Genomic DNA, 26,337 nt, shown 5'->3' on the forward strand with positions numbered 1-26,337 from the left:
ATTAACTTTACTATTCATAGCTCATCTTGCTACCCATCATCTCCAGCATCCAAACAGATGTTAACTCATTTGGATCATATATTTTGTAACTCATGCTAAGTTCTATCATGGAACCTCTGTCAAACTCCAGTGAAACAGAAAAAAAAAATCAGATCATTAAAAAAAGAAAACCTTGCATAGTGACTATCTGAATTAGCAGTTATCCTACACTGGAGAGTCATAGGCCTAATGCTCTCCTAAACAATACAGCTAATATTAGAGTCAAATCAGAAGAAAAGGCAAGCCCTACCCAGGATAGACATTCACTGATGCAATAAAAAAAGAAAAGCCTGTAAGTAAAGGACCAATACAGCCAAAAGGATTGCCTCTGAATTAAATTTTCTAAGAGGTTTATCTGATTGGTGAACAATAAATTCAAATTAAGTCCACTAAAATCAATACAACAATAACATTTCATATCCCCGAGGAGCCATCAGGAGCCAATTGTGAGACTGCAAAAACCTCATCTTAAATTAGAAGCTGCAATCTGAACTCATGCTATTGTGTTTTAGCTATGTGTTTTAGCAATTTTCTTTAAGACAAATTCAGAAAAGCACACAACACTGTATGTGCAACAAAGACCAGGAAGGGAGAGATTTACTGCATGCATTCAAGATGCAGTGTTAGCCTTTGCTACAAATTCCTTATTTTATATTTAACTGCGCTCCATATACTTTTGCCTAAGATAAAGAAGCTACAATGACAAGTTGTGTTTGTTTGTCTGAAGATAATATCTGTAATTACATACCAAGGAAAAAAGAAATTTCATCTAATAAACAAGGGTTTTTTTTCTGTAAAAGTACTTTATTTTTCAAAGAGCCACAATCTGTTTCTCTGTGTGATTGGGAAAAATGGTCATTGGTGTTCACCCTAACTTATACTTTATCTTTCCCAGTTAACTGAAGTATTTACTTTCTTGTTTTCTTTTGCACTGTCTGATCAAAAAAGTACTTTGTGAATAACTCTCTTTATGTTCCTTTCTATATCAGTAGCATTTTTTTAAGCCTGCAACTTCCTTATTTAAAAAACTAATTGATGAGTTAACTTATTGCACTGAGTCACATCGCAATGTTATCAGAAACAGTATTCTACAGAAGATAATCTGTGGTTAAAATCAAATGTTTTCCTGTATGAAAAAGCCCTTCTCTCCCTTTTTTAACTTTTTTTGGGGGTATGTTTTATTTTTTTCACTCTCATTTTCATTACACTTCACATCACCCCAAAAATGCAACAAGAGGGTATTCAGAAAAGCTGCTGCATATAGAGAACCGACAAGCCCTTCTGAAGAGCCTTTCAGCCTACCATCTTTGATTGCCTCTCCCAGGATTCAGCTTTCTTAAAAGCTCCTTCTGAGGCTTGAAAAATAATATGTACTAAAAACCCACAAAACACCACCTTAGGCAGTGAAGTACATCTTAACAGAGCTATTCACAATCCTCTCTACAGTGGAGAATGCAGTGTGCCCAATCTACCACTAATCTTTACACTAGAAGTTCCTAAGGGTGAAGTCAGCACCACACCCCTCACTGAGCAGATAATCCTAGTTATGCACGACATGACCTGACTGAAAAGACCATTACCAAAATCCTTCCGTATGCTCCATCAAAAATTTATATATTATTTACATATAAGATCATGATTTCAGTATTTAATCCTTTCTACTGTGAAATACGAGCAGCTATGGTTCATCAGGCTCAAGAAATCATCTAAAACATAATTTGCATGAAAGGATCAGTGAAGAATGCCATGGTTAACATCAGAACATCTTGTTTGTAAAGAGCAACCAATACTCCATTACTCCATTCACATATATAACTATTTTACATTCCATACCAAACCCAGTCTAGCTTTATTGTGATTTCAGACAAACTTTTATTCTATAAAGACAGATATGCAAGCCCTAAATCTCTGATACCAGTTTATTTAACAAGCATCATTCTATCAATAGACTTTTCCCTTTATCTTGCCCCTGGTTTAAAATGCTAAACTGTTCATACATTATAAATCAGGAGTTTCTTGAGCTGCTTAGATAGCCTTTAGGACTAGCAATTTGAGCACAGAAAGTGTGAATATGCAAACACTGTTCACCCCTCCCCACTTTGCCCCAAGAAGCTTACCAGTGCACAGAGCAAGTCTACTGCTTCCAAGATAAGCTCCTGATGGCCAATCCGTGTGACCCCAAGATCTTCCAGTTCCTGGTGAGTAATTCGCAGTAGCTGGTCACCACTAATCTTCTCTCTCTCAAAGTTCTTTATATATTGCTGCAGGCAATCATCAAGACCTGAAACGAAAGGACAGAAGAAGGGAAGAAAAAGTTAGCAACATTGTACTGCCATAGGAACTGAAACTGGCCAAAAATTAAGCCAGCAGAGGATTCTTGTCCTATCTTTAAGAGAAGTATATTAACATTAAAAAAACCTTATGTTACCCAGAAACCTTAAGATTTGGAGAGCTATGGCAGCCATGTTTTTTTCACTTGTGGATGATACCAACTGCTCCTGAACCCCGACCAAAGCCCTGAATTCTTGTAGTTTACTGTGCTATGAATGTCAATCTGGCAGCCCCTAATAACAGGTATGTTAGGGATGCCTCCATCACATCTGGAAGGAGACAGGAGAGGGGAGAGGGGTGAGGGGAGAGGGGAGAACAATGGAACACGCAGTCAAACAGAAAGTGGCACCACACCACAGTGTCTCTCCTACTCCAAGGTCACTCACATATTGCTGAGTCAACTGGAAGTCCACAGATCATGCCAGCCGCTAAAACAAGCTGCAAAGAGCGCTAAAGAATAGGAAAGGCAGTAACACTACAAATGCAAAAACAGGGGCCCAAGTGCAGCAGCAGATCCAGCTCAACATACCACAAAGAGAACCTGTAAGGAGTCACAGTACGCAAACGAGCATGAAAAGCCACTCAAGACCTGGGGGCACTTCTCAGAACAAAGTGATCAGGAAGCAGACACAGGCCCATTGTACCAAATAATATCCTAGAAGGTCATGCAGCACATTTGCTCAGGACACGGCTGAATGCAGGGTTGTAGAGGTCCTGCTTTGGGGGGCATCCATATTCTACCTTTTCAGTTCGATTATGAGTCAACGACATGCAGCTGACCACATGTTTTCACCTGGAGCAAAGAGCACTGCAGAACGTGAGAGAATCCATCACACATCTCTTGCCCATCAATCTTTGCCCAAGAGAGCCAGACAGTACAGGGAAGCTCTGCAGCATGTACACTCATGTACCAAAGGGATAAGTAAGACTCAGGTAGTTGGTGGTCCATTTAACATTTCTGTCTGAATACTTTCCAATGGATCAACATGACTTCTACCAAGCAACAGGAACTGACAAAACTCTGAATGCATTAATTTTGCTGATTCCTGAGAGATATAACCTTTCTGACAAATGTCTTCAAAAACCCCTAATAGTGAAAAGACATCTGCTCATTAGACTGGAAGGAAGCAAGAACATTCTTACTTGCTAATCAAAATGTCTGAAAAATCTGAAGATAAGTGGAAGATAGAAGACTGATCTGACTGCTCAGCCCCAGTTATCCTGTAAGAGCCCTGGTATACAACATAAAGCTTCTCTGAAACTGGTTTTGTTGCATTTTTGGTTCTCATTTGTGCCTTTTAGGGTGTAGCCACACGTCAAAAGAGACTCGCATGAGGAACATGCTGCAGGCAGGGATGCCCCAGTACCAGGCCAGCCTGTCGTTCCTGGTTCAGCCCTTGGACAAGAGTCACCCACACTCTGTCCCTGCTACACCAACACAATATTCATAGGGCTTTAACCTCTAGAACTCACACACTGAAACTAAACCATACACAAACATGCTGTAAAAGAAACACTCCAGCCTCAAGATACAGGAGAAAGTCCCCAGTTCCAGCAGACTTCAACCATGTCCTTCCAGAGCCTGTTGCCTGTTTTTCTGCCTCCAAAACAAAGCCACTTAAACGTCTAGGTTAATCAAGCACTTGAAGCTATGCCTTCATTTCATTGCTCTTTCTAATCCGATAGTTGCTCAAGCCATTCTTCAGGAAAGAAATCTTAAAAGGGCAGGAGAGGCCCTCTCCCTTCTGAGCAGCTGCTCAGATCAGCTCAGCTGGTAAGAGCATAGTGCTAATATACACCAAAGTTGGGGGGTTGATCCCTGTACAGACCATTCTCTTAAAAGTTGGACTTAATGATCTTTGTGGGTCCCTTCCAACTCAGAATATTTTGTCATTCTGTGATTGGGTGAAAATTGAGCTGTTGGGGAAGAAGACCAGCCTGGCTGAACAGAGAGCGTTCACTGGAACTCAGGAAAAAAGAGAGTTTACGACCTTTTGCAGAAGGGGCAGGAAACTCAGGAGGACTACAGGGATGTCATGAGGTTATGCAGGGAGAAAATCGGAAAGGCCAAAGCCCAACTAAAAATTAATTTGGCCAGTGCCATAAAAGAAAAAAGAAAGTGTTTCTATAAATATATTAGCAACCAACGGAGAGCCATAGGGAATCTTCAGCCCTTATTGGATGTGGAGGGAAACACAGTGGCAAAGGATGAAGAAACGACTGAAGTACTTCATGACTTCTTTGCCTCAGCCTTGAGTAACAAGACCAGTTGTTCTCCAGGGACCCAGCCCCCTGAGCTAGAAGACAGGGATGGGGAGAAGAATGAAGTGTCCATAATCCAAGGGGAAATGGTCAGTGACCTATTACACTACCTAGCCACACACGAGTCTGTGGGGCCAGATAGGATCCATCCAAGGGTACTGAGGGAGATGGTGGAAGTGCTCACTGAGCCACTTTCCATCATATACCGGCAGCCCTGGCTAACTGGAGAGATCCCAGCTGACTGGAGGTCAGCAAATGTGATGTCCATCTCCAAGAAGTGCTGCAAAGAGGAGCTGGGTAACCACAGACCTGTCAGTCTGAACTCGATGCCAGGAAAGTTCATCAAGCAGCTCCTCTTGAGTGCAATCACATGGCAGATACAGGACAACTAGGGGATCAGGCCCAGCCCTCATGGATTTAGAAAAGGCAGGTTCTGCTTTACCAACCCTTCTGTGACAGGGTGACCCCCTTAGTTAATCAGGGAAAAGCTGTGGTATTGTCTACATAGACTTCAGCAGAGCCTCTGACACTGCTTCCCAACAGCATTTTCCTGGGTAAACTGGCTGTTCATGGCTTGGATGGGTGTACTCTTGGCTGGGTATAAAACTGGCTGGATGACTGGGCTCTGGGAGCGGTGGTGAATGGAGTTCATTCAGCTGGTGGCTGGTCACAAGTGATGTTCCCCATGGCTCAGTGTTGAGGCCTTTTTAAAATCTTTATTGATGATCTGGGTGAGGGGCTCAGTGTACTTGTGCTTTACCTAAACTTAAGACCCACACTGGTTACATAGACTGCTGAATGAGAGTAACATTAAAATAATCAACATCATCAGGTATCAAAAAATGAATCACCAGTTAAGGCACTATCAACACAAATCCAGAATAAGACATGACAGATGCACTTAACAAACAGTTACTGACAGATAATTCTACATAAAGGCATTACTCTTCCTCCTCCTGCTACCTAAATATTTTTGTCATTCAGATGTAATCTAGATGGATGAATTTAGTTCCTACAGGGTAAGAAAAAAGTTTAAGACAACAAGAATATTACTGACAATTGTTTGACTCACCAATTTCATAGAAACTACAGCCAGGAAAAAACAAAATAATTTGACCATATACTGGATGACATCTTCAGAATAGCTTGCCACAAATACTTCTCCTTATTCCCTAAACATCCTTTTAAAGTAATTTATTTCTGTCATTTTATTTCTAAATTAAAGAAGAGCTCTTCTTTTTGGAAACAAAACTGTGCACAGATGATGATGATAATGATGATGATGATGATGATAATAATAAGGCCAACAAAACAGGCCAGCATTCCTCTCCCACACCTATTACCCCCAGAGCCACAACACAGCCAGACAGCTGGTGCTGCCTTCAAACCATCAGGAGGGGAGCTTCAGGGAACAAGGGCTCCCAGCTGATGATGCCATTAACTTGGGACAGGACAAGATGTACCAAAAAACATCAGGTGCCTGGAGAGGAAGCTAAACGAAAATAACTTCTTAAGAGCACTGTCTTTTCCTAATTTCTTGCAAGTCCAATATCCACCCAACCTCAACATAGTTAGCAATTTTTCTAGCTGTCAAGGTCTGCTCTGCCTCTTCCCCCAGATGCCGTCATATGAGAGGATGTCACCCAACCCACATACCACAGGAATTCCAGCAAATAACTCAGCTTGATGCACTACTCCCTGTTCCTGGCCATGGGTGAGATTAAGGTTCTCATGTATCCAGCACTCCTGGGTGCTTTAAGAATTGGCCTCAGTCCAAAAGCCAGGTTCATGATTATGTTCTGGATGCGTAAGGCCCCAGAGTATATCCAAATCAGGTTCTGTGATGTCAGTACACAAGTAATAGTCTTATATTCAACTACTCTGCTCCATACCCAAAGTAACTGCAAGATTTTTTGCGTACATGTAAAGGCACAGGTGTTCTAGTAGTAAGAGAGGCTAAGTGTGACACTAGTCCTCTTAAACTGTATGATGATAGTCCTCTTCCTTTTAAACCTACTTTTTAAAGGAAACTATATACTATAACCTTTTTTTTTTCCCCTTGAAAGATTGCTGGTCTTGAGTTCCAGAAAAAACACAGACCTCCAATGATGCTAACTAGTCAAGAAGGACTCCCCTGCCCCACATGCTATCAACCATGGAGTCTGGCAATGCTGCCCAGATCCTACTATACACTCATTACCTGGCTCGTTTGATTCTCGCCTACAAGAGCATTTAAGATGTTAATACACTGCCCATCTTTGTTAGCTGGTGTGTATACCTGAGATGCTATGTACACAAAAGGACCATTCTGTGCATTGACAGAAAAGGAACAACTCTGTTAAGTCTAAAGCAAGCTCTACCTCACCTGTGGGATTAAACACATAAAACCAGCAAAAAAGTAAAAAAGCTCCTCCAAAACAAACTGTGCATGTTTTAATGCTTTAAGCATTAAAAAAACCCCAAAACTTCTCTAGAAAAGTTTATCTTGCAAGTAGAACATACCGGAGCTGGGTTTTTTTCCCCTACTCTGTCATTGAGTTCTACCTTGTATGGGCCTACTCAGAGTTCATCAAATCATTAACAATTTTTACTGGTTCACAGAGGCAAATCAGACAGATTTCTACAAAATTCCTTTTATTACAAGAGCATCACAGAAACTGATCAAGAAATGTTTAATTTCATTTTTTTATTCACAAGATTTTCTGGAATAAGCAGGACCCTCCAGAGAAATCTTCCATGCTCACAGTCTCCTAACTAATAACTTCATGATCATTCTGAAGTATTGTCTTATTTTGATGTGTGTTAACAGGTCATCTTTTGAAACAAGCTAACTAACAAACTGCCCTGTAATACAGTGCCACAACACGTTATGCACATCTGTGGTAATTCAAACTCAAATGAGCCTCTCCATTAAATATATTTGGAGGTTCTGATCTCAGTCTGCTCCTCCTCTGCAAGCAGTTCAGTCTCTTCTCCCACCTCTAAGAGACTAAAAAACATTAAGTAGGCTTTTTCTATGGCTAGATCTGAATTAAAAATCAGCTGCTCAGACACAGTTCTAAAGATACAGTTCTAAAAACAGAGGCAACTAGATAGAATATTCTTCCCCAAATCAGCAGTAAAAGAACATTTCTTCAAGGTTGGAAAACAACAGTGGAAATAACAGACTTTCTGTCCTTATCAGCCACCTTTTCAGTTAGGGTTAAGGAAAAGATGATGAACATTACAGGTTTAACTATCATACCTGAAACTTTGACAATGAAGTATATATTTCTACTCCCCTGGTATATCCGAGTGAGGATGCAAACTGACAACTTCCCTGAGCAAGTCCTTGTTCTGTAAACACAGCACTTACTGAAAAGCAGTAACATACAAACAATACACGGAATAGTTTTGCATGGGAGGGAAAGGCACACAGCTTAACTAAAAAAAAAAACCAAACCAAAACAACAACAACAAAAAACCAAAATGACAGGCTTTTGTTTTTTCCTTAAATATAAGGCAAGCAAATTTATCTTTAAATCAGAACAGAAAGAGTACCTGAACTCCATCAGATTTTATACCTTAACAAATACAAATTCAAGCAATGGACTACAGCACAGAATTTACCAAGCCATGAAAAAGAAAAGTAAGCTAGAATGTAATATAAACTGGGTGTGCATATATGCAGCACTATCCAATGCCTTTTCATATTGCAAAATACTATTTGCAAAATTTTTACCTAAACTAGCATGATGGAAATGACCTCTCAAAAGTTACAGCTGTTTTATCCCTGCTCACCATTAAATATGCATTAAATTTAAGCCAACTATTCCTAAGGACTGACCACCTTTGAAACTGTTCATCAGTCTACATATGTTTCAAACTTGAATATTCAGCTGAGTTCCTGGTAAGTTAAAACATTTTGCTATGACATATGCATTTGCACCTGGGCTTTACTAATCCAGAGCTGACAGGCTACTAGTCTGTTCATTTTAATTGTACAAAAATACAAGCTTTAGTTATGGCAAAGAGCAAGGCAACCAAGCAGTAAACTACCCCCTCTCTTCCACCTCCACCAGAGAGCTGCTCCTGGGCACAGACACTGCTGGCAGGTCACAGCAGGCAATTATCCCCACTCACGTTTTCTCTTCAGAACCACAGCATGAGAGGCAAGACTAGGAAAGGCCAGTTTCCCCCACAATCTGCACACGGGAGATGGGCATTTGGAAACTCTCCATGTCCCTCAATCTTAATGTCACCATAGAAACCAGGGGTTAGCCAAGCCAGCTGCTTCCCCACCTGAGAGGCAAAGACAATTTTCTTCTGCCCACGGAAGTGATGCTCACGTAAGGGATGCTCACTGCTTCAGGGACTTCAGCACCTCCTGGGCTTCATATGTGACAAACAGATGTCACAGTTATTAGTGCCAGAAGACGGTGCAAAGAACAGAACGTTTTAAGTGCAGTGGATGGCAAATGCCTACTGTGAACAGGATGGCTGCAAAAAAGTAATGCCCCATCCCAGAGGAGCACAGTAGGAAGAATGTTCAATGAACCACCACAAGCAGCTTTCAGTGCAAATTGAAAAAACATTATGACATATTTGAAACTGGAAAAAAAACCCCAACACATTAATTGCAGGCAGATTAAGGAATAGGTATTGGATTAATGAAAAAAAGAATGTCTGGATTACAGCAGTATTTGCAAAAGAGCTGGACAATCACTTTGTGCACTGCTTACCTTAATTTCAGGTGAGAGCCCTCTAACTGCAAAACATATCTGTCCTTTACTCTATAGAATTATTCTGTCTCTCACTCCCTTCTCCCCCTCTCTCTGACTATAGCAGAGTAAAAGAAAATTCCAAAAGCATTAAAGAAAAACATTAAAAATTACCAAGAATATCCAAATAATTATTCCTTCAAGCATAACATGCATATTCATAGAATATAGTAGAAGATTACATGTTTTCTATGTGCAGTTTAGTTTAGATGTATTTTTTACTAGGAACCTTCAAATGTTCAGTCAAAACATTAGCTGAAAGCTACTGCTAACTAAAAACTATTATTTTAGATACTGAAAGAGAAACACAATTAAAAACCCCACTTTATATCCACTGGGTATATACTACTACATCCAGAAGTGTTAAGTTTGTAAAATGAAAAACTCAAAAGAGAGAAGATGTGAACATGAGAAGCAGCAACATAATCCAAATTCAGCCTCTCTCAAAGGTCCTACAAATATCAAGACCCTGGCAATGAGATCAGAGGTCCTGTGTACAGCCGTGAGGTAAATAAGGAAGCACCAGGCTCATGAAGAGATACACAAAATAAGGAATTGAAATAGAAGTATATTTTAGACCTCGACTTATTCTTTTTAAGGTCCTTCCCAGGAGAAGGACCTGTGATTGGTCAAAGGAAAAGCCACAAGCAAACAAGGAGCTAGCATCGCACTAGGCAAGAACCTGGGAGTCAAAGAGTGGTATTTGTGATAGCAATGGATCAAAACAGAAGTCTGAGATCAAAGACGTACTGTCTCAAGTCACTATGAATTCTGCAATTAAATCCTGCTCAAGGAATCCAACTCTGAAGGATTTGCTATTTCTGTACCTACAGATACACTGTCTTTTTGAGATTGCAAACTTTTATGAGACTTGGATATATTAATTGTATGGCCATGCTGGCAATACACAGCAATTCTGTTCATCAGAAAATTGCAGAAACGTCAAGACTCTGTGGATCATACATGGCTCATCAAGAGCTCTACTTTACAAAGAATTTCACACTGACCAAGTATTAAAAGTGTTTTATTGAAAAAAGAAAATTAAAGAAGGAGACAGAGAAACCAAAAACATACATGTAGACTAATTACAAGCATGACTTAAAAATACACAAGAACAAACTGGGTGCTGTGTTCAATAGGGCTTATTTTAATAAAATAAGTTAGACTACTTATAATCAGAGCTTATTATGACAAGATAGACATGTTAATTACAAGAATAATATCCAGTGTTCTGTTTAGCTGTTGATAAATGTAATCATTCGTATTTCTCTGTGTACTTTTTGCTTCCATTATGCCCATCTGTATAGCAAAGCCAAATCTTTACACAAGCACATACTAGTTTCGCAAAGTATTTAAAATCTTAAAACATGGATAACAGTGTTATGCAGTGCTCTGCAACAACCAGTGTCGAGCTTTATTTCTATGAAATTCAAGGATTAGTATCCCTGATTATCAATATTGTTCTCAATGTAAGGGGTTATAATTATTGTTATATTTAGGACTTTCATTATTGGATTACAACGAACACATTGTTCAACTACAGCTGTGGCCTCTGCACATGAGAAATGCTGAAGTGTGCTGAAAAGTTTGTGCAGCTGATAATGGCAGCAGAAATCTCTTTGACAGTGGAAGGGAGAGGAGCCAAACAATCCACAGCATCATTAAATATCAGGAATCCCTCAAGTGGAGCAAAATTAAAGTAACACATTCACTTACTCCTGATAAACACAACATCCAGCTTTAGGGGCCTAGGACAGCCCCAGTGGGGATGGGATGAGAAAGTCTGCATTCACTTTCATAGTAAAATGTATAAAATGACAGATTTTTAAATTCAGGGTTAGAAGTTCAGCCCAATAGGAGAGGCATCTTGAGACAAACTGGAAATATCTGAACCAAACCCAGAAGTTCTCCAAAAAGTTGTGCAAGCATTATAAAGATTGTAAGACTATAAACACTGAATTAAATACTCCCCTAAAATTTCGAAGAGGAAATGCCATTATTGCCTTGATTTTTTTCCTACTTAAGTCTATTCCCTTATGATTTTTGAAACAGCTTTGACGACAGGAATGTACAACCAAAGCTTTGCAAAAAGCAAGAGGCAAAAGTGACATTGACACTTTATGTGTAATAATATATTTTTATGATCCAGGCTTATGATTTTTAAGAATCCAGCCAGTCTAGTCTCATTCAGGGTCCCATAATACTAGAGACTGAACAAAGTAACACACAAGGAGACATGGCCCTGACCCAAGAAGCTCAATAAACTTCTCTTTTCCCAAGAAATTCACGCAGGCTAGCTAATAAAGGCAAATCCCTCAACAGCTACTTTTACTTCTACTCTGTTTCACTTTGCAGTTTTCATACTCTCACAATCATTCCCCTCATTCTTCACATGTACTGTAGTTTGCAAAGTACCTCAGGAAAGGGAAATCTCCTTGGGTCCAAACAATGTTTAACTTCTTTCTCAAAGTACCATGTTCCTGCTCCAATTATCACAAGTAAACTAGAATACATTGCAACTACCTTAGCATATAGGCATTTTTCAACCACCATTATAAAATTAGGGATCCAAATACCATTAATGAACATCTATTTGATTTGTGTTTCATTAAATGTTAAAATTTCAAATGCTACCATTTTTCTCCTCTAAAATGATTCTTTGTACAAGAGCTGTCTGTATCACTACCACTGTAGGGATGTGATGCTTCCTAAAAATTTGCTACTATGCATCGAACTATAAGGAGTAACTTTATTACTAATTGGATCCCCATACAATACAAAGCAACATATGAATGAGCACAACAAAAAGCTTTTCTCAGCAGTGTCCTTCTGACTTCAAAGTTTCGGGAGGTTTACCTTTGTACTGGACCAAGGCAACTTTACAAGATTACAACGCAGCTTATCCCCAAACATACAATATTCTGGTACCACCACACAAAGAGGCTACACCACTGGTTTACACAGGAGAAACAACTGCCCACCTCGTAACAGCATGTGGCTTTATCACTTCTCCAACACATCTCTCTAGCAAGCACTGAGCACTAATGATATTAATGAAGTGAGTACCACTAAGGCTCAAGCACACCACCATGATAACAGTGTCAGAACTGGAAAGGACAAAAGCAAACCAGCCCTCCATCTGTCCCAGCCCTGGGCTACAGCTGCACATCTGTGAGCACAACTGCACTAATGTGCAGCACCTGCCTCCAAACAATTTTGCACCACGTAACAACAAACTATCAAATTCCCCAATATTACTGTAAGCATTGAAATGCAACCACCATATTCCCTAGGGATGGAAGGCTTTGTCTAAATAGGTGTGGTATTGGCTTTGTCATACTGTTTTAATATAAACAGTTTAGAAGGGGCTAAGTCTGAAACATTCCCTCAGGACTTAAGATATGAAAGTCTTAATTTTCCATAGCTTTTCAGTGTCTCCCATGATGACTTGCAGCTGTGCTTCACACCATAAAACTACAGAAAGTGCAAAGCCATCACATGTGCAAGAACACAGCAGGCAGGACAGGAGGGGAAGTTTCTTCAAACTCTGAGTGAACTCCCTCCCATTCATTTTCCCTCTTGCAACGCCCATGCAATTCCCAGGCTTGAAGCTCTTTAGAATGAGTTCGCACAACTCAGCCCAGTGTGAGACTTGGGATAGTTTTAGAGTTGTGGGCAGAAAAAGCTGTGCATCCCCCTGCACATGACAAAGAAACATCTGTAACTTAAAACCACTGGTCAAATACTTCAATATGTGTAGGAGTGTCTTGAAGAAGAAAGGGAAAACTATACTTCTAATATTCATCACTTCACATATGATGCCTAAGTAACCATCCCACACCTTTGCAAAATATAAATGAATCATATATTAAAGGGAAAAAAATCCTATAATGTTAGACTGTCAGAAGATGTTTATGTAAGCCAAGCACACCCCTGACACCAGCCAAGTAAGTAAATAAGTACTGGTCGTCCTTTCAAATGCCTTCCCATGTTTGCATTTTTACAGCATGTTCTGGAGCAGCCACATTAAACACACTGTTGTTACACGAAGGGCCCTCCTCTTCTTCCTCCCTCACATGGACTAATATATGCTATTATGCAAAATTGTCAAATAACCCCTCCACACTCTTTATTAGAGTTTTTCATGATGAAAACCAGCTTTGCTGCCAAGAATTTATTATGCCAGAAGGCATCCTTTTGGCACAAGCTGGAACACTGTGTCCCCGAAAAAATAATACAACGGTTGTTAAAGCTTTGCTTTACCTCTGTACTTTACACTGTCTCCCACCCACTGGAGAAATCTGCTAATGGTTCAAATAAGGCTTCAAGATTTAATTGGTGATGTCCTCACTGAGGGTCTGTGGTTTTGATAAAGCCCAGCAGCATAGTTAAAAGCAAGGCAATTCATTTTGCAACAGGAGCAATTCTGTAGTTTTGCTACACTTACATTGAACCTCTCTCTGGAGCAACAGGGGACCAAGATGCTAGGCTTGGTTGGGAGTGCTTATACAATGACTTCATCCATGCTTCAAATTACTCTTCCTCTCCTTACATTTGATTTTCCTTCTACAACCAGCAAAACTATCCAGCGTTCTTGGCTCTATCTGCCTCCTCTACGGAAGGATTTCAGAACTAGGAGAGAACCCTAATGACACCAACCATAATTGGACAGAATATGTTCAAATTACTTTACAAACAGTCCTGTAAATACAGCTTTATTACATTCTCATATGCAAAGATCCAGACTATGTTAAGAAGTAAAAACATTTTGTGTTTAAGCTTCTTGGCTAACGCAATCTGCTTCAAACAATATCCAAAGCAGAGAGCTTTACATAAGAGAACATGCAAGGATAACTTTACATGCCTGCTCTTCCCCGCTCTTCCTCTCACTCACTAAAAGTGAAGAATACATTCCATCATGTAAAATCTACAACATGGTCTGCAAGCTTGTAAAGTGGAAGTGCAAACAACTGGATCATGGCAAAATATATCTGTTGGGTTTTTATTTTCTTTAGCAATATACTTTTCAAAATAATGTTTTGCCTAAGTTGCAAATACATAAAAATAAATTTAAAAAAAAATCTGTTGCAGTGACAAGCTAAACTTTAGTTAGTCTCATTTTGCATAATCACTTGCTTGTACAATTTATCCATATGAGCAAAAAGCAGTAACTAGGAATTAGACCCTTCAAAGACTGAATTAATCTACAGCGACATATGAGTCTCTTTCAAGTCTTGTCAATGTTATATCCCCAGGAAAGAGAAATGAACATTCACATAGAAAGTAATGTGTGTGCACACAAAAATAGTAACAATTTATTTTTAACTATTAACTGCATAGCACTAAATGAATGGTATGAAACCCATCCCTAAACTTCTTTCCCGAAGACAAGATTAGGTACTTCATTGAATATTAATATTACACACTAAATACACTTGTGCAAAATGCTGCCATTTAGTGTTACTAACATTTCATAATGCACATATATACACAGGCATTTACTTCACCAATTCAGAGGCCTAATGCTGGAAAATCCAAAGAATAACCTGAAATCCCCCCACTTTTCACTCTTGCAGCCAACACCAACAATAGTCTGTGGGGAGGTGCAAGATGCACGCCACACAGCCTCCCAAGTAATTCATGTAGAAAGAGGTCAGGAACATCACAGGAAACATTCTACCACTGAGAGCTCTACTTGTACAGAGCCCTCCAGAAGGCAGCACAAGGTACAGTGATGTTCTCCTGCATTTCCCTTAGCTGTACTGACAAACAGCCTTGCCCCAAGGCATGTGGAAGGCACGGCAAACAACCAAAGCTAGGGTTCAACTGCAGCTCTAGTTTATTGATGCCACAGCTTATCAGATAAAAGGAAAAAAAAAAAAAAAAGGTGAAATTTTACCACTGACATAATTTTGAGGTTGGGCTTTCTTTCTGTGATCTTCATCCTTTATTCTACAACAACCCTGGCTGGTAGAACAAAATACTTGTATCAGTCAGCATGGGATAAAGTGCACCGATTATGGATATTCCTGCCCATTTCCACAAGACATCAGCAGGAGATTTATTTTAAGTGCTGTTTAGCATTTCCCATGCTAGGTGGATATAGCCAACTGTAGTATACTTCCTGGTCTTGCTCCATTATCTCCTACACATTTAAGCATTATTTGTATTGAAAAGCAAGAAGAGATCAGAATAAAAATCCTGGGTATTTCATTAGCAGCTCATCCATACCTTATCAAAAGCCACAAAAATAAAAAAATCAAGAAAAAGACAAAAACAAAAAAGGTGAAAGAAAATACCTTAATTTTCACTCTGCTGAGTTTAACAGGACTTGTTATATGTATTAATTTTTCTACTCTATGAGACATTCCTTTTTCCATATTTATTCTTTAAAACATACCTAAAACAAAAGGTTGGACAGACATAATTGGATAATTTCAAGTACTTGTAAAACCTGAATGAATTAATAATTACTATTCTGATACTAGTTCTGGCTGACTTTGCATGCCTTCCTCCTTGTTGCTAATGACTGAAAGAAATGACTGTCCCTGTTACCTACCACAAATTCCTTTGGGCTCACTAAAAAATAACATTCTGAGTAAGACTTAAGAATGGGGTTTTTTTAAAAAACAGAGGATATCTTTATTTCCAAGTATGAAGCACATAGTTTGTGTTTCTCTAAGGTATGAGACACAAAATTTCACCACGATTTCCAAATCCCAACCATGTATCTATCAGCTGTATTCTGATCTTGCACTGCATCAAATGCATCCCAGTGATTGTGTTTTACTTCATCCCCCCATTAAGAAACAGTAATACCTTAAAACTTTTCGTTCTTTTAGAATGTCTTTCCTAACCTGAACTATTCAAGAAATAACACAGCCTTTATAATACAGCATGCATGAAGTTAAGCTCTGGCAGAGAGGAAATGACAATTCTAATGCCTATATAGATATGGTGCAATTCTCCTCATGAGAGATTCTGCTCTGATGAAGTTCCCTTCAGAGCTGGTTCTCTGCCTAACAGCCAGTTTCAAAACGGTAATAGATAGACAAGTAGAAAATTGAAAGAATATCTGAAGTTTTATATTAATAGCTTAGTATCAAACTTTCAACAAATCATTGGTATAGTTCTGAAAAGAAAAATATAGCTCTGAAAAGAAAAACACGCAGATTTTTGGGACAGTCCTTTTTAACAAGTAAACGACCCCCTAATTTTAGGGTGAAAACTATGGGCAGAAGGAGACTCTGGAGACTTTTGACTGGAGAGGTTTTGTAATGCACTGCTCCATCACCTCAGGCAGCCTCTCCTGCGGCCACTTAATAGGACTCACCCCTGCCTTCTAGCCAGTTGTCCTGTTTTCAGCAGAAACTACAGCATTTTCATCTGCAGCCCACTGCCACAAAACAAGTACTATGGCTTCTGCACAGCAACAAGAAACTAGCTGGCAACACCAGAGCACCAGTGACACAATCCTTAATAAATAAAAAAATATAACACTCCTTTAAACATCCTGCCACTATATTGTGCCCATAAGACTGTGGCGCACTCACAGTTGCCATCAGAAAAGAAAATCTTAACCACACACAAGATTTTTGCAAGAATCCTAAGCGCCATCTTCAGCAGATAGGTACAGAGATCCTGTTAGGATTCTTGTTTGGAGAACCCATCTTACGACCAAGCTAGAGGCTGCATAAAGACCAGGTATGCTCTACCTATATCAGCATCACTCTCATTTATTCCTTTCCCAGCACCATCACCAGCAAAAATTCTCAGCACATCTGTTACTCTCCCAGCCCAACCTCTCCTCTTTATCTCCTCCCTGTAATCTCTGCACCTAAATAGGAATGGGAAAAACATTTTATCCAAGCATCCATTTTTCTTCCTTCTCTCTCCCTGCATAGCTCCAAGGTCAGCATCTCCTGCAGCATGCAACTTTCTTAAGTGGCAGGAGCTGTACACCAGACTGACAAGAGCCTCAAAGATTTAGTTGCTGCATGAGAGCTGCTGCTGACACTAGCAAAGCCACCCAGAAGGAGCCAGTTACCAATTTCACCTCACTGATGTTACTTGGAAAATCTGTGACTAGCAATAGAGGTATCAAAGACATCTTCTGAATTCCAAGCTGGCAATGCTGTGGTGCGCTAGAATCAGAAAGAAAATGGTGTATGTTCTACATAAAAATTCAAACTGCGAGCAGCCTGTAGGGACCCTCCCTCCTTGTCAGGAGAACTGCACTTCCACCATTTGCAGACAGAATTATATTAGCCAGTCTTTGGCAAGCAGAGCAGTGCTTTGACCTCCAAGCATTCAACAGGAGATGCTGTTAATGAAATAATTTTAACCCACATTGTTCAGGTAGGGGGCAATTCACTAACATGTCTGACAAAGTCTGAGCATCACATTACTGCTGGGACCATCTTCTCTGACACAAGTTGACACTTCACTCATATGTTAAGCTCTGAAGCATCTGTTCCATAATAAACTGTTATATGCTTGCCAAGAACCTAAGCACTGTGTTTTTGGATGAGTATTACTAAGTTGCAAGCCATAATTTAATACTCATCTGACATTGATGGTGACCCAACATTTAATGGAGCTTAATGCTCTTCTGATGCCACTGATTAAATTATTGCTCAGTAGTCCAGTTTCATAATCTACAATTTGCAAGGAAGTAAGACAGATATGCAGGCACTGTCTCCTCTCACATCAGTGAAGCAGTTTACTGGCAGGGAAAGGTTCCCTAATTGAAGTTAAAGGTAAGTACACTATAGTGCATCATTTGTCAGTATAGAACTCTGTTCACAAGCTTTAAGCCAATTATATGATTATGAACAAGCAAAGCATGAAGCATTCCCAAGCACAAGAGGAAAATACGGGTAAAAGCCTTCACCCAGCATGTGCAATGACTTCATAACGTCCTGAGCACTGTCCAGGAAACTCATTCCTCTGGCCAACAGGAGTTTCTATTCATTTTCTCCCCACTAGGTTGTTTAACAGTTTGGTCACCGCTTAGGCACAGCTGTGCAAACAATATTTCAGTGTTTGGCCTGATGCTATTGGATTCCATCCCAAAATGTCTCTCCTCTTCTTTCTGTGCACAGGATGAGGAAGGCTAGTTTGGACACGGAGGATTAGAGGCTTTCACAGCCCAACTTAAATCATTAGATCCTACAATTTTTCAGTTTTGAAATCATTTTACCAAGTAAATTAGCAAGCTTAAACATATATCTAAGACAGCTGGTAGCAATTGTACTTTCTAAATTGTCTCAAAGTCTATTTCCATCTTGAGGAAAAAAAACACTCTGTGAATACCTAAACATTTTAAAACAATTAAAAGCAATTAAACAAAAGCAATGTTTTTAAAATGCCTTGGATGAGAACAAATAGAGTTTACAAGGGTACAAGCATAAAAAACAACAAATGCTTTTTTAGCTTCCCAGAAAGTAAACCTTTCATCCCAGATAAAACAGAGGTCCTCTGCCAGTACACAAGTAGTTTTACAGGACTATTCATTATTACATTATTTTCACAGCTACTGGCAACCCAGAAACATACCACCCTCAATAAGGTAACTACTTTAAAGTAAAGGAACAACTAAGTGCAAATTGAATGCTAGATGCTAGCACAAATACAGTATTAAAGCTGCAGAAATAAAAAAGTCAAAATCAGAAAATCCCCAGAGTAAGCTTTTCAAAGTGTATGTACCACAGCTACATTGCAGTTCTCAAATATAGGCCTCATTTCTGAGACCATCCATGATTTTAACTTCAAGACTGTGAATACTCCTACTGAAACTAAAGCAGATCGCACTAACGTTTTACATAAGTGTGAGCTTGCATATCTTCTTAGGTGGTGCAGCTTTAATTCTAGCAGAAAGCTGTGGAGCTAATCATGTCCTAATAATTGAATTGATATTACTGGAGTAATATATATATCAGACTAAGTATGTCCTTTACAGTCTCAGAAAATTATGTCATTACCTTGAAATACTTTGAAAATATCAAAAGCGTCTCCATTTGGAGATATTTTTTAAAAGGTTTCCCATTAAATACATATTACTAGACAGTGTTAATTTTTAGAATACATTCCAAAATTAATTCTGATACATTTTTATATAACCACAAGGCCTATTGACTTCTTCCTTCATTTTAGCTTTAATACTGGCAAAATAATTCTAACTTTTAATGAATTTGGTCTTCAAGAATTTTCCATGCTATAGAATGGAAAAATAGAATGCATTAGAATAGATGCTAGAATAGAATACATATAGAATGTATTAGAAAACAAAATCTGCAAGTGTTTTGAACATTAGCAGCTGATAATCAAATTTCAAAGATTTAATCTCTTCAGAGAATCTCAAATCTTACCATACTGTCTACAGGAAGAAGCTCTCCTGCCCAAAGCTGTACTGAAATCTCAAGAATCAGGGTCCCAGATGTCTCCTTGTGAGGTGCTTGTAACATCTTATGGTTTCTGACACCTTCAGATGCTTTGCCAAGGATAAATGTATTTTTAGGATTCTACAAGCTGTGCAGTATATATGATCCTTCTTCCCTTTTGCAAAGAAATGTTTTCTCTATTGTCAAGCCCACAAAAGTATATTTAGTTCTACTAATAACTGGCCTTTTTTTGCTTGCATCTTACTCTCCAATGTCACTATCCCCACTTCTTACCACCAAGGTTGCACCTTAGCCAGACCTGCAAAGAGGTTGTATTTCCTATCACTGTATCGAGGAAGTTAAGCTCCAGAGAGAAGGAGATGATTTTCTTCTGCAAAACCAGTCCTCATGACTCAGCATCCTCTAAATGCCAACAGAAAAATATACCCCATTGGCATGCAGGAAAAACATAACAAGGGGTTATTTTTCACGGTCAGGTTTCACAGGAAACGTTACCATTCAGCATTTATAGGAAAAAGTGTCTGTTTTTCCTGCATCTCAGTTCTTCCCAAGACCTCTGACTGCAGCAGTCACCTGCAGTCCACTGTCTTTCTCCATGGGTGGCTAAGGAAAAGAGAAAAAAGAATGTCTCAGCCCAGTCCCAACTCGTCAGTGCAAGCAGAACACCCACGAGAGTCACGTCTCTCTCATCTCCAAATTCCCTGCACAAAGCCACTGCTCTTCCTCCCTTGTTCATGCCTTGCAGTGTGGATACCTTGAGTCTCCCACTGCATCCACTCCATCTGGGGAAGACTTTGGTGTGACCACAGCCTGTCCCTACCCAAACCCCGCCTGACCTCTGCCCATAGCTCCCCTATGCTGAACAGCCACCCACTCCCTTCAGAAGCAGAGGAGAAACTGTAGGAAGCCACAGCCCCATCTTCTCACTTTCACTCAGCGTTTCAGCCTGCCTCCTCCACTGCCCTTGGGATGGGATGCCATGGGATGTCTTTGACACGCACCGCTAGGTACAGAGCCGGCTGCATGCTCCTAGAAAGCACAGCTGGCAGAAGTCATCACAGCAGCATGAATTCATTGTGAAGACATCTCCTGACACAGCTTGGGACAGGTCTTGGCTATTTAGAAGCATAAAGGGAAGGATGGGTTGATTAGTAAAGTTTCACTGGTATTTTCCACGGCATTCCCTTCAGAGATCCCTGGAACATACTATTAAAAATGGATGCTTGTTTTTATCTTTCACATATTCTGTACTTCTAGAACACAAGTAGTTACATGAAAAGTATTTTGATTAACTGCTGATTTTGTGCAAAGGAATAGATCTCAATTTAAGAAACAGGTCCTATAATTATGGACCCCTGAAAGAATTAGCTGTTTTATTTTACTGGAACCTTTTGAATATCAAGCTGAAAACCTTATAAAAGTCTGTGCTTCAGTACTTTGAGGATTTCTGAGGCTTATAAATGTTCCTTTAATCTATAATTAAGAGAGCTCCATTTTAAACTTAGTCAGAAGTCTATTCCAAATAGCTTTTTTAAGAGCTAACTAGTACTAGGGAATAGAAAAGCAATTCAATGAATGTGTCACCGCTACAGAAAACTGCTGTATCACACTTTTATTTCATTAAATAGCAGACCTTTAGAAGATGAGAAATCAGCAGTTCCAGTCATGACTAAAAGTTCCACCTTTGCACCACACACTAGAAATGCCCAAACATACAGAGGCAGTAAGAGGGGATCTTCCAGGCTTCTACATGACATGTAGAATTATTATGCTACTATTTCAGGAGTTTAAAAACATTATTTAAGGGAGAAGAAACTGTAGTTTCCTCAGGGTAGTAATTGCAATGATTGAAATTGCTGCATCCCAAGTAAAATTGCTAAAGTACAATTTTTTTCACTTAATTACAATTTTTTTTAAAGCATTCCACTAGTGACTACTGTTAACAAGAAAAGACATGGTGATTAAATGTTTCATGTCCTTTAATAGCTAATCTGAAGCGCTAATGAGTGTTCAAAACAGAACTGTCAATTGTTACAGAGCTTCTCACTACACAGTGGAGTGATGAATAAACTTGACTCTTTTGCTTTGCTTGAGTCAGATTCAGAACATTGCAGACCTGATGGCTTAAGCACTGGTGACACAGAGGGACTCCCTATAGGACTGCCTTCTACCTGTCTTACCAGGTGTCTCAGCTCACGCCTCCACTGAGAAGGCTCTCACTTCCCCCTGTTCCGCACAGTCCAAGGGCAGTCACCAATTCCAGAACCTAACTCTAAAACCAAAATATTACCACCACCACCCTCCCCCTTCCTTCTACAGATTAACCAACCTGAAAAAATTCTCTGTTACCTGTGAGACTTTATCACTCCCTTTCTTTGGATGCAGGCCTGCCTCACGTGCCAGGCACTTTGCCCCCTGGTGAGCACATCAATAACCCAGGAACGCTGCAGGGAAGCTCAGGGCTACGGCAAGAGATGTCCCCTTGTCCCACTGGTGACTCAGCACCAGATCCACCTCCCACAGTGACCCTGCTACACTCACCTTGCTCCCACATCAGCAGCTCGGTGCCCACACCAATAATGCCAAAGAGAGACCCAGAAGGACCTTCTCTTAGTCCCTCTACCAAGAGTATGAAAGCGTCTCCACCTGCTCTTCCAGTAATCCACCTTTGGCCTACGGTAAATGCCAAAAGCATTTGTCATCATATTTTACCACTGGGAAATAAAACAAGAAAATTGGTGTATAGTTTATACAAGGCATTAGTTACTTTTGGTTTTCTGCAATTTCTATGTCATGATGCTTTTCCTACCAGTCTTGATATCATAATTTCTTTTACGCAAACTCAGAAACAGAAACAGTTTAGTTTCAAACTCTAAGATAATGTCATTTCAAATTTTTCTTGAGAAAGTCCATAAATACCCATTAAAATGTTCCTTGAGAAAACATCCCAAATACTGGTGCAAAAAACAGCTAGAGCTTACCAGAATATCACCATTTACTAACATTATTAATAATGAGCACTCTTGAGGACCTGAATATCAAAACTGGTATTTTGAGCTTCTTTTAACACATGAACTTACTGTACAGACTCACCAGATGATGTGGTACAATTCTCTTTAGAGCACTTTTAAAAATCCTTAAATTCCTATTATGGCCCAACTCATAATGGGTGACTTACAGGGCCCCACTTGCCCCTGGAATGAACAGGATGCAGATTCAGCCCACAGCCATTGCATCACCATGTACCAGTATTTTGTCACAGCTCTGATATTTCTCATAAAGCTTCAAGGAACTTCTGAAACAGGTTTTGGTGGTGTATTTGTTTATTTTCCATTAATACAAATCTGTTCTCTAGTGTCACGCTTATCAATGTAACAGTAGAATGTGCTATGCAAGATCAAAGCAGACCTATAAATTATGCCAGGCAGGAATTTTATACTGAAGGGTTTCCTGTTGCTCAAAATAATTTAATCAGATAATCTATATAAAACAAAAAATCTGCAGTATCTTTTTTTCTGTTTGTTCATACATTGCCTCTCTCTTTTTACATATGACAAACTAAGTTATACAGGGCCTACATTTTACAGAGTCTAAGACAAGAGGCACCCATTCAGTTGGTTTCTGGCACCAGGCCTCTTCCAACATACTGGGTTATGAATTACAAATAGTCTCTTCTTTCCTGCATTCAGTCAGAATAATGGTGAAACAGATGGCAAAATGTTTTGGCTTCTACTGCTCAGCCAGAAGTGTGAGCAATTACACTGGGTGACCAGATCTCTTCCTCCAAATAATCTACACAATTATTTACTTCACCTTGTCTGGTGCCATTCAGGCTGCAACATCCTCTTTACTCAGGGATGAAGAGAGGTGCCTACTTAAGCCTTCCCCATCCCTTACTTTGGGTAGGTGGGGGCGGTCGATCTTGATTTTTAAGACTCCTGTACTTACAAGAAGAATCCAACTTACTCCGTCAACAATATACTGAATACAAAACTCATTTGTGAAATTTTAAACTACTAATAATGACTTTTTTACTTTTCAGTGTGCTACAGAATCTGCATCATCATGACCACCAAAGACTTTATCAAGGGACTGCTTGACAGCAGGGACAAAAGTTAACGAGGTTGTTAATCCTCAATCCACCCCACAGCTTTTGGCAGAAGATAGGAGGAAAAGCATGGTTTGTTTAGGAGGTGGCTCGATCTTCAGAGCTGATGCAGCTTCCCAGGTGGGTGAAGCTCCTCAGACCTCCAGGTCTCAAATCAGGAGCGACAGGTAGTACAGCAGTCTTCGAGTCCCCCTGTGCAAGCTCAGATTTGTGTGGAAGAAATCAGAGCTCTGCAAAGAGGATACCACTGAACAAACATACAAGGCCTCAAGTAATTTGAAAGATGTCAGCCACCATTGAGTACCTAACAAAGAATAGACAATCCTGCCTCTTAACTAAAAAAGAGCATTTTTCCTTTTAAAAGGGTTACTAGAAAAGGATTATGGCATTGTAACAATTTCTTTATTTAAAATACATTCCCAAGCTTCATGTATCAAACTAAAGGTCACTCAACTTAGTCTCCACATAAGGCAAAGGCATTCACACTGGCAGAACAAACTGTATCTTATGAAGCGAAACAAAACTTAAAATGTTTGCTGTGTTAATGATTAACAAAACTTTGTATTTGCCAGTATTTAAAATGCCTTATTATTTCTAAGTTATACAAGTCCAAGACAGCAGCATCCTACAGAACTAATATCAAGAAGAAATGAATCTGTCAAAGTGCAAACAATTTCTGCCTAACAAACAGGATACATGGCGAGTAATATAACAGTAGTTTTAATTAGCTGGGCATATAAAGCTGTTACAAGACAAATTTCTTTCATTAAAAAAAGCAGACAGTCAGTTAGAAATGGTTCAGTGCACCGAACCTAAAGATGACATAAGACACTAAAGCTTCTCCCTCTCCAGTAAAAGGAGGAGCCAGAGTAGCATCATCCAAGTAGCAGGTGATGAGCAGCCCCTTCTCCTGCTACTGCAATACTGGTAACTGCCCAGAAATGCCAGCAATAAAGGGGGTCCAGCAGCACAGAGGAAAAAAAGTCAGCAGTAAAAAGAACCATTTTCTGTAACTTTGTTCAGGCACTTGGGATAAGAGTTTCTTGCAAAATTAAATGTAGGATATTTAAGTCCCTCCAGTATTGAGTACCAATGTCTTGTGTGTTAGCCAGAAATGGTAGCATGGTACCTGCAGCATATTGGGTATACATTATTTTACAATGTAAAAAAAAAAGGTGACTAAGAATATGCATGTATGCATAGCACATCTTTTTTTTCCTCTCCACTTACGGGATTCTGCTTTCCACATCATACAACTGCATTCCAACATACGGTTCCCATTTTCCCCCCTGCTTTGGGCTGGAGGTGCACCCCAAAGAAGGGCTATGCCAGCTGCTCCTTTTCCCAAAAGAGCCAGAGGCAACATCAAAAACATCAGCAGAATGCCCACTGCACATATTATTAGCAGAAGACTCGGTCTGGCCAGGCCTAAGGAGAGAGACTCAGGCATTTAAATACAGAAATTAGATGCCTGAATTTAAGATCACAGGGCATGATTGCAGGCAGTTTTGTCTGATCAAATTAGGATGGAGACAGACACATCCTTGCCTCCAAATCCTGTTGTTGCCAATGCCACCCTGGGCATACCAGCCAGGATGCTCAAGGCATTTAAGAGCACTGGGAACCTTAAGCTCCCAGCCCTTGCACACAAGATTATTAAAAGATTCTGGATAAAATGAAAAACAAAATATAGACAGTCCTGGAAGCAAAGCTGGGAATCCAAGACTCCTCCTTGCAGCTAAATGGGGATAGCAGTTTCTCATTTCTTAAAGTAGTTTTGTGAACAGAGATTACAAGATATTGCATGAATGCTGGATTGCTCCTCTTCAATTCAAAACAAGCCATTGTTCTAGGGATGGGAAACTGGTTTCTGGAAAGACAAACATCCCTTCTTGTTTGTTTCATTAAACTGGTAAAAGAAAATTTAATTCAAATTAAGAAAACTCATATTCAAACTGATCCACTGGAGAAAAACAATTTATGTGCTGTTGCCACTTTGCACTCATTACAGGGGCTAATGTTTTTCAAGACACATCTTTTAAACCTTCCTAAGCTTATTATTTACTATCTCCTGACAAGCATGACTTCATTTCATGAGCTGGCACACATCCCATTGTGAGAACCTAATCTTTAATAACATATCCTAATTAAATATGCATATATAATGCAAAAACCAATAGCTAAAATTCAGAACAAAACAAAAAACATTCATTCGACTAAACAAAGCAGTTGGATTAGAGTGCACAGAGCAAACTTGAATATTAAGTCACATATGTTACAGCAAAAAGTCATTAAGGGAAGGGGAAAAAAAGGGTAAAAAAAAACCCAAAAAAACAATCAGGCAGACAATTCTTTATAGCTGACCATATCTGACCTCTCTGAACTCCTAGCTAGCTTACTCCCCATCTGTCATATGATAATAACTTTAAAAGAA

The 26,337-nt window shown here is 39.5% G+C and overlaps 1 protein-coding gene across 10 annotated transcripts in view; it reads right to left on the bottom strand.

Annotated features, from left to right (window-relative positions):
• The window catches only part of CNKSR2 (connector enhancer of kinase suppressor of Ras 2), a 208,689-nt gene that overhangs the window by 170,357 nt on the left and 11,995 nt on the right, over window positions 1–26,337 (bottom strand). For all 10 annotated transcript variants that reach the window (XM_042036458.1, XM_042036444.1, XM_042036425.1 and 7 more), the window contains exon 2: window positions 2,157–2,320. In XM_042036458.1, the coding sequence (XP_041892392.1) occupies window positions 2,157–2,320 (164 nt within the window). The remainder of the gene's footprint in view (window positions 1–2,156; window positions 2,321–26,337) is intronic.

The sequence above is a fragment of the Corvus kubaryi genome, unplaced genomic scaffold (assembly GCF_017639235.1).
Source record: "Corvus kubaryi isolate FWS band 111438036 unplaced genomic scaffold, C.kubaryi_AGA036_p1.0 133, whole genome shotgun sequence".
In the NCBI taxonomy this organism is placed as follows: Eukaryota; Metazoa; Chordata; class Aves; order Passeriformes; family Corvidae; genus Corvus; species Corvus kubaryi.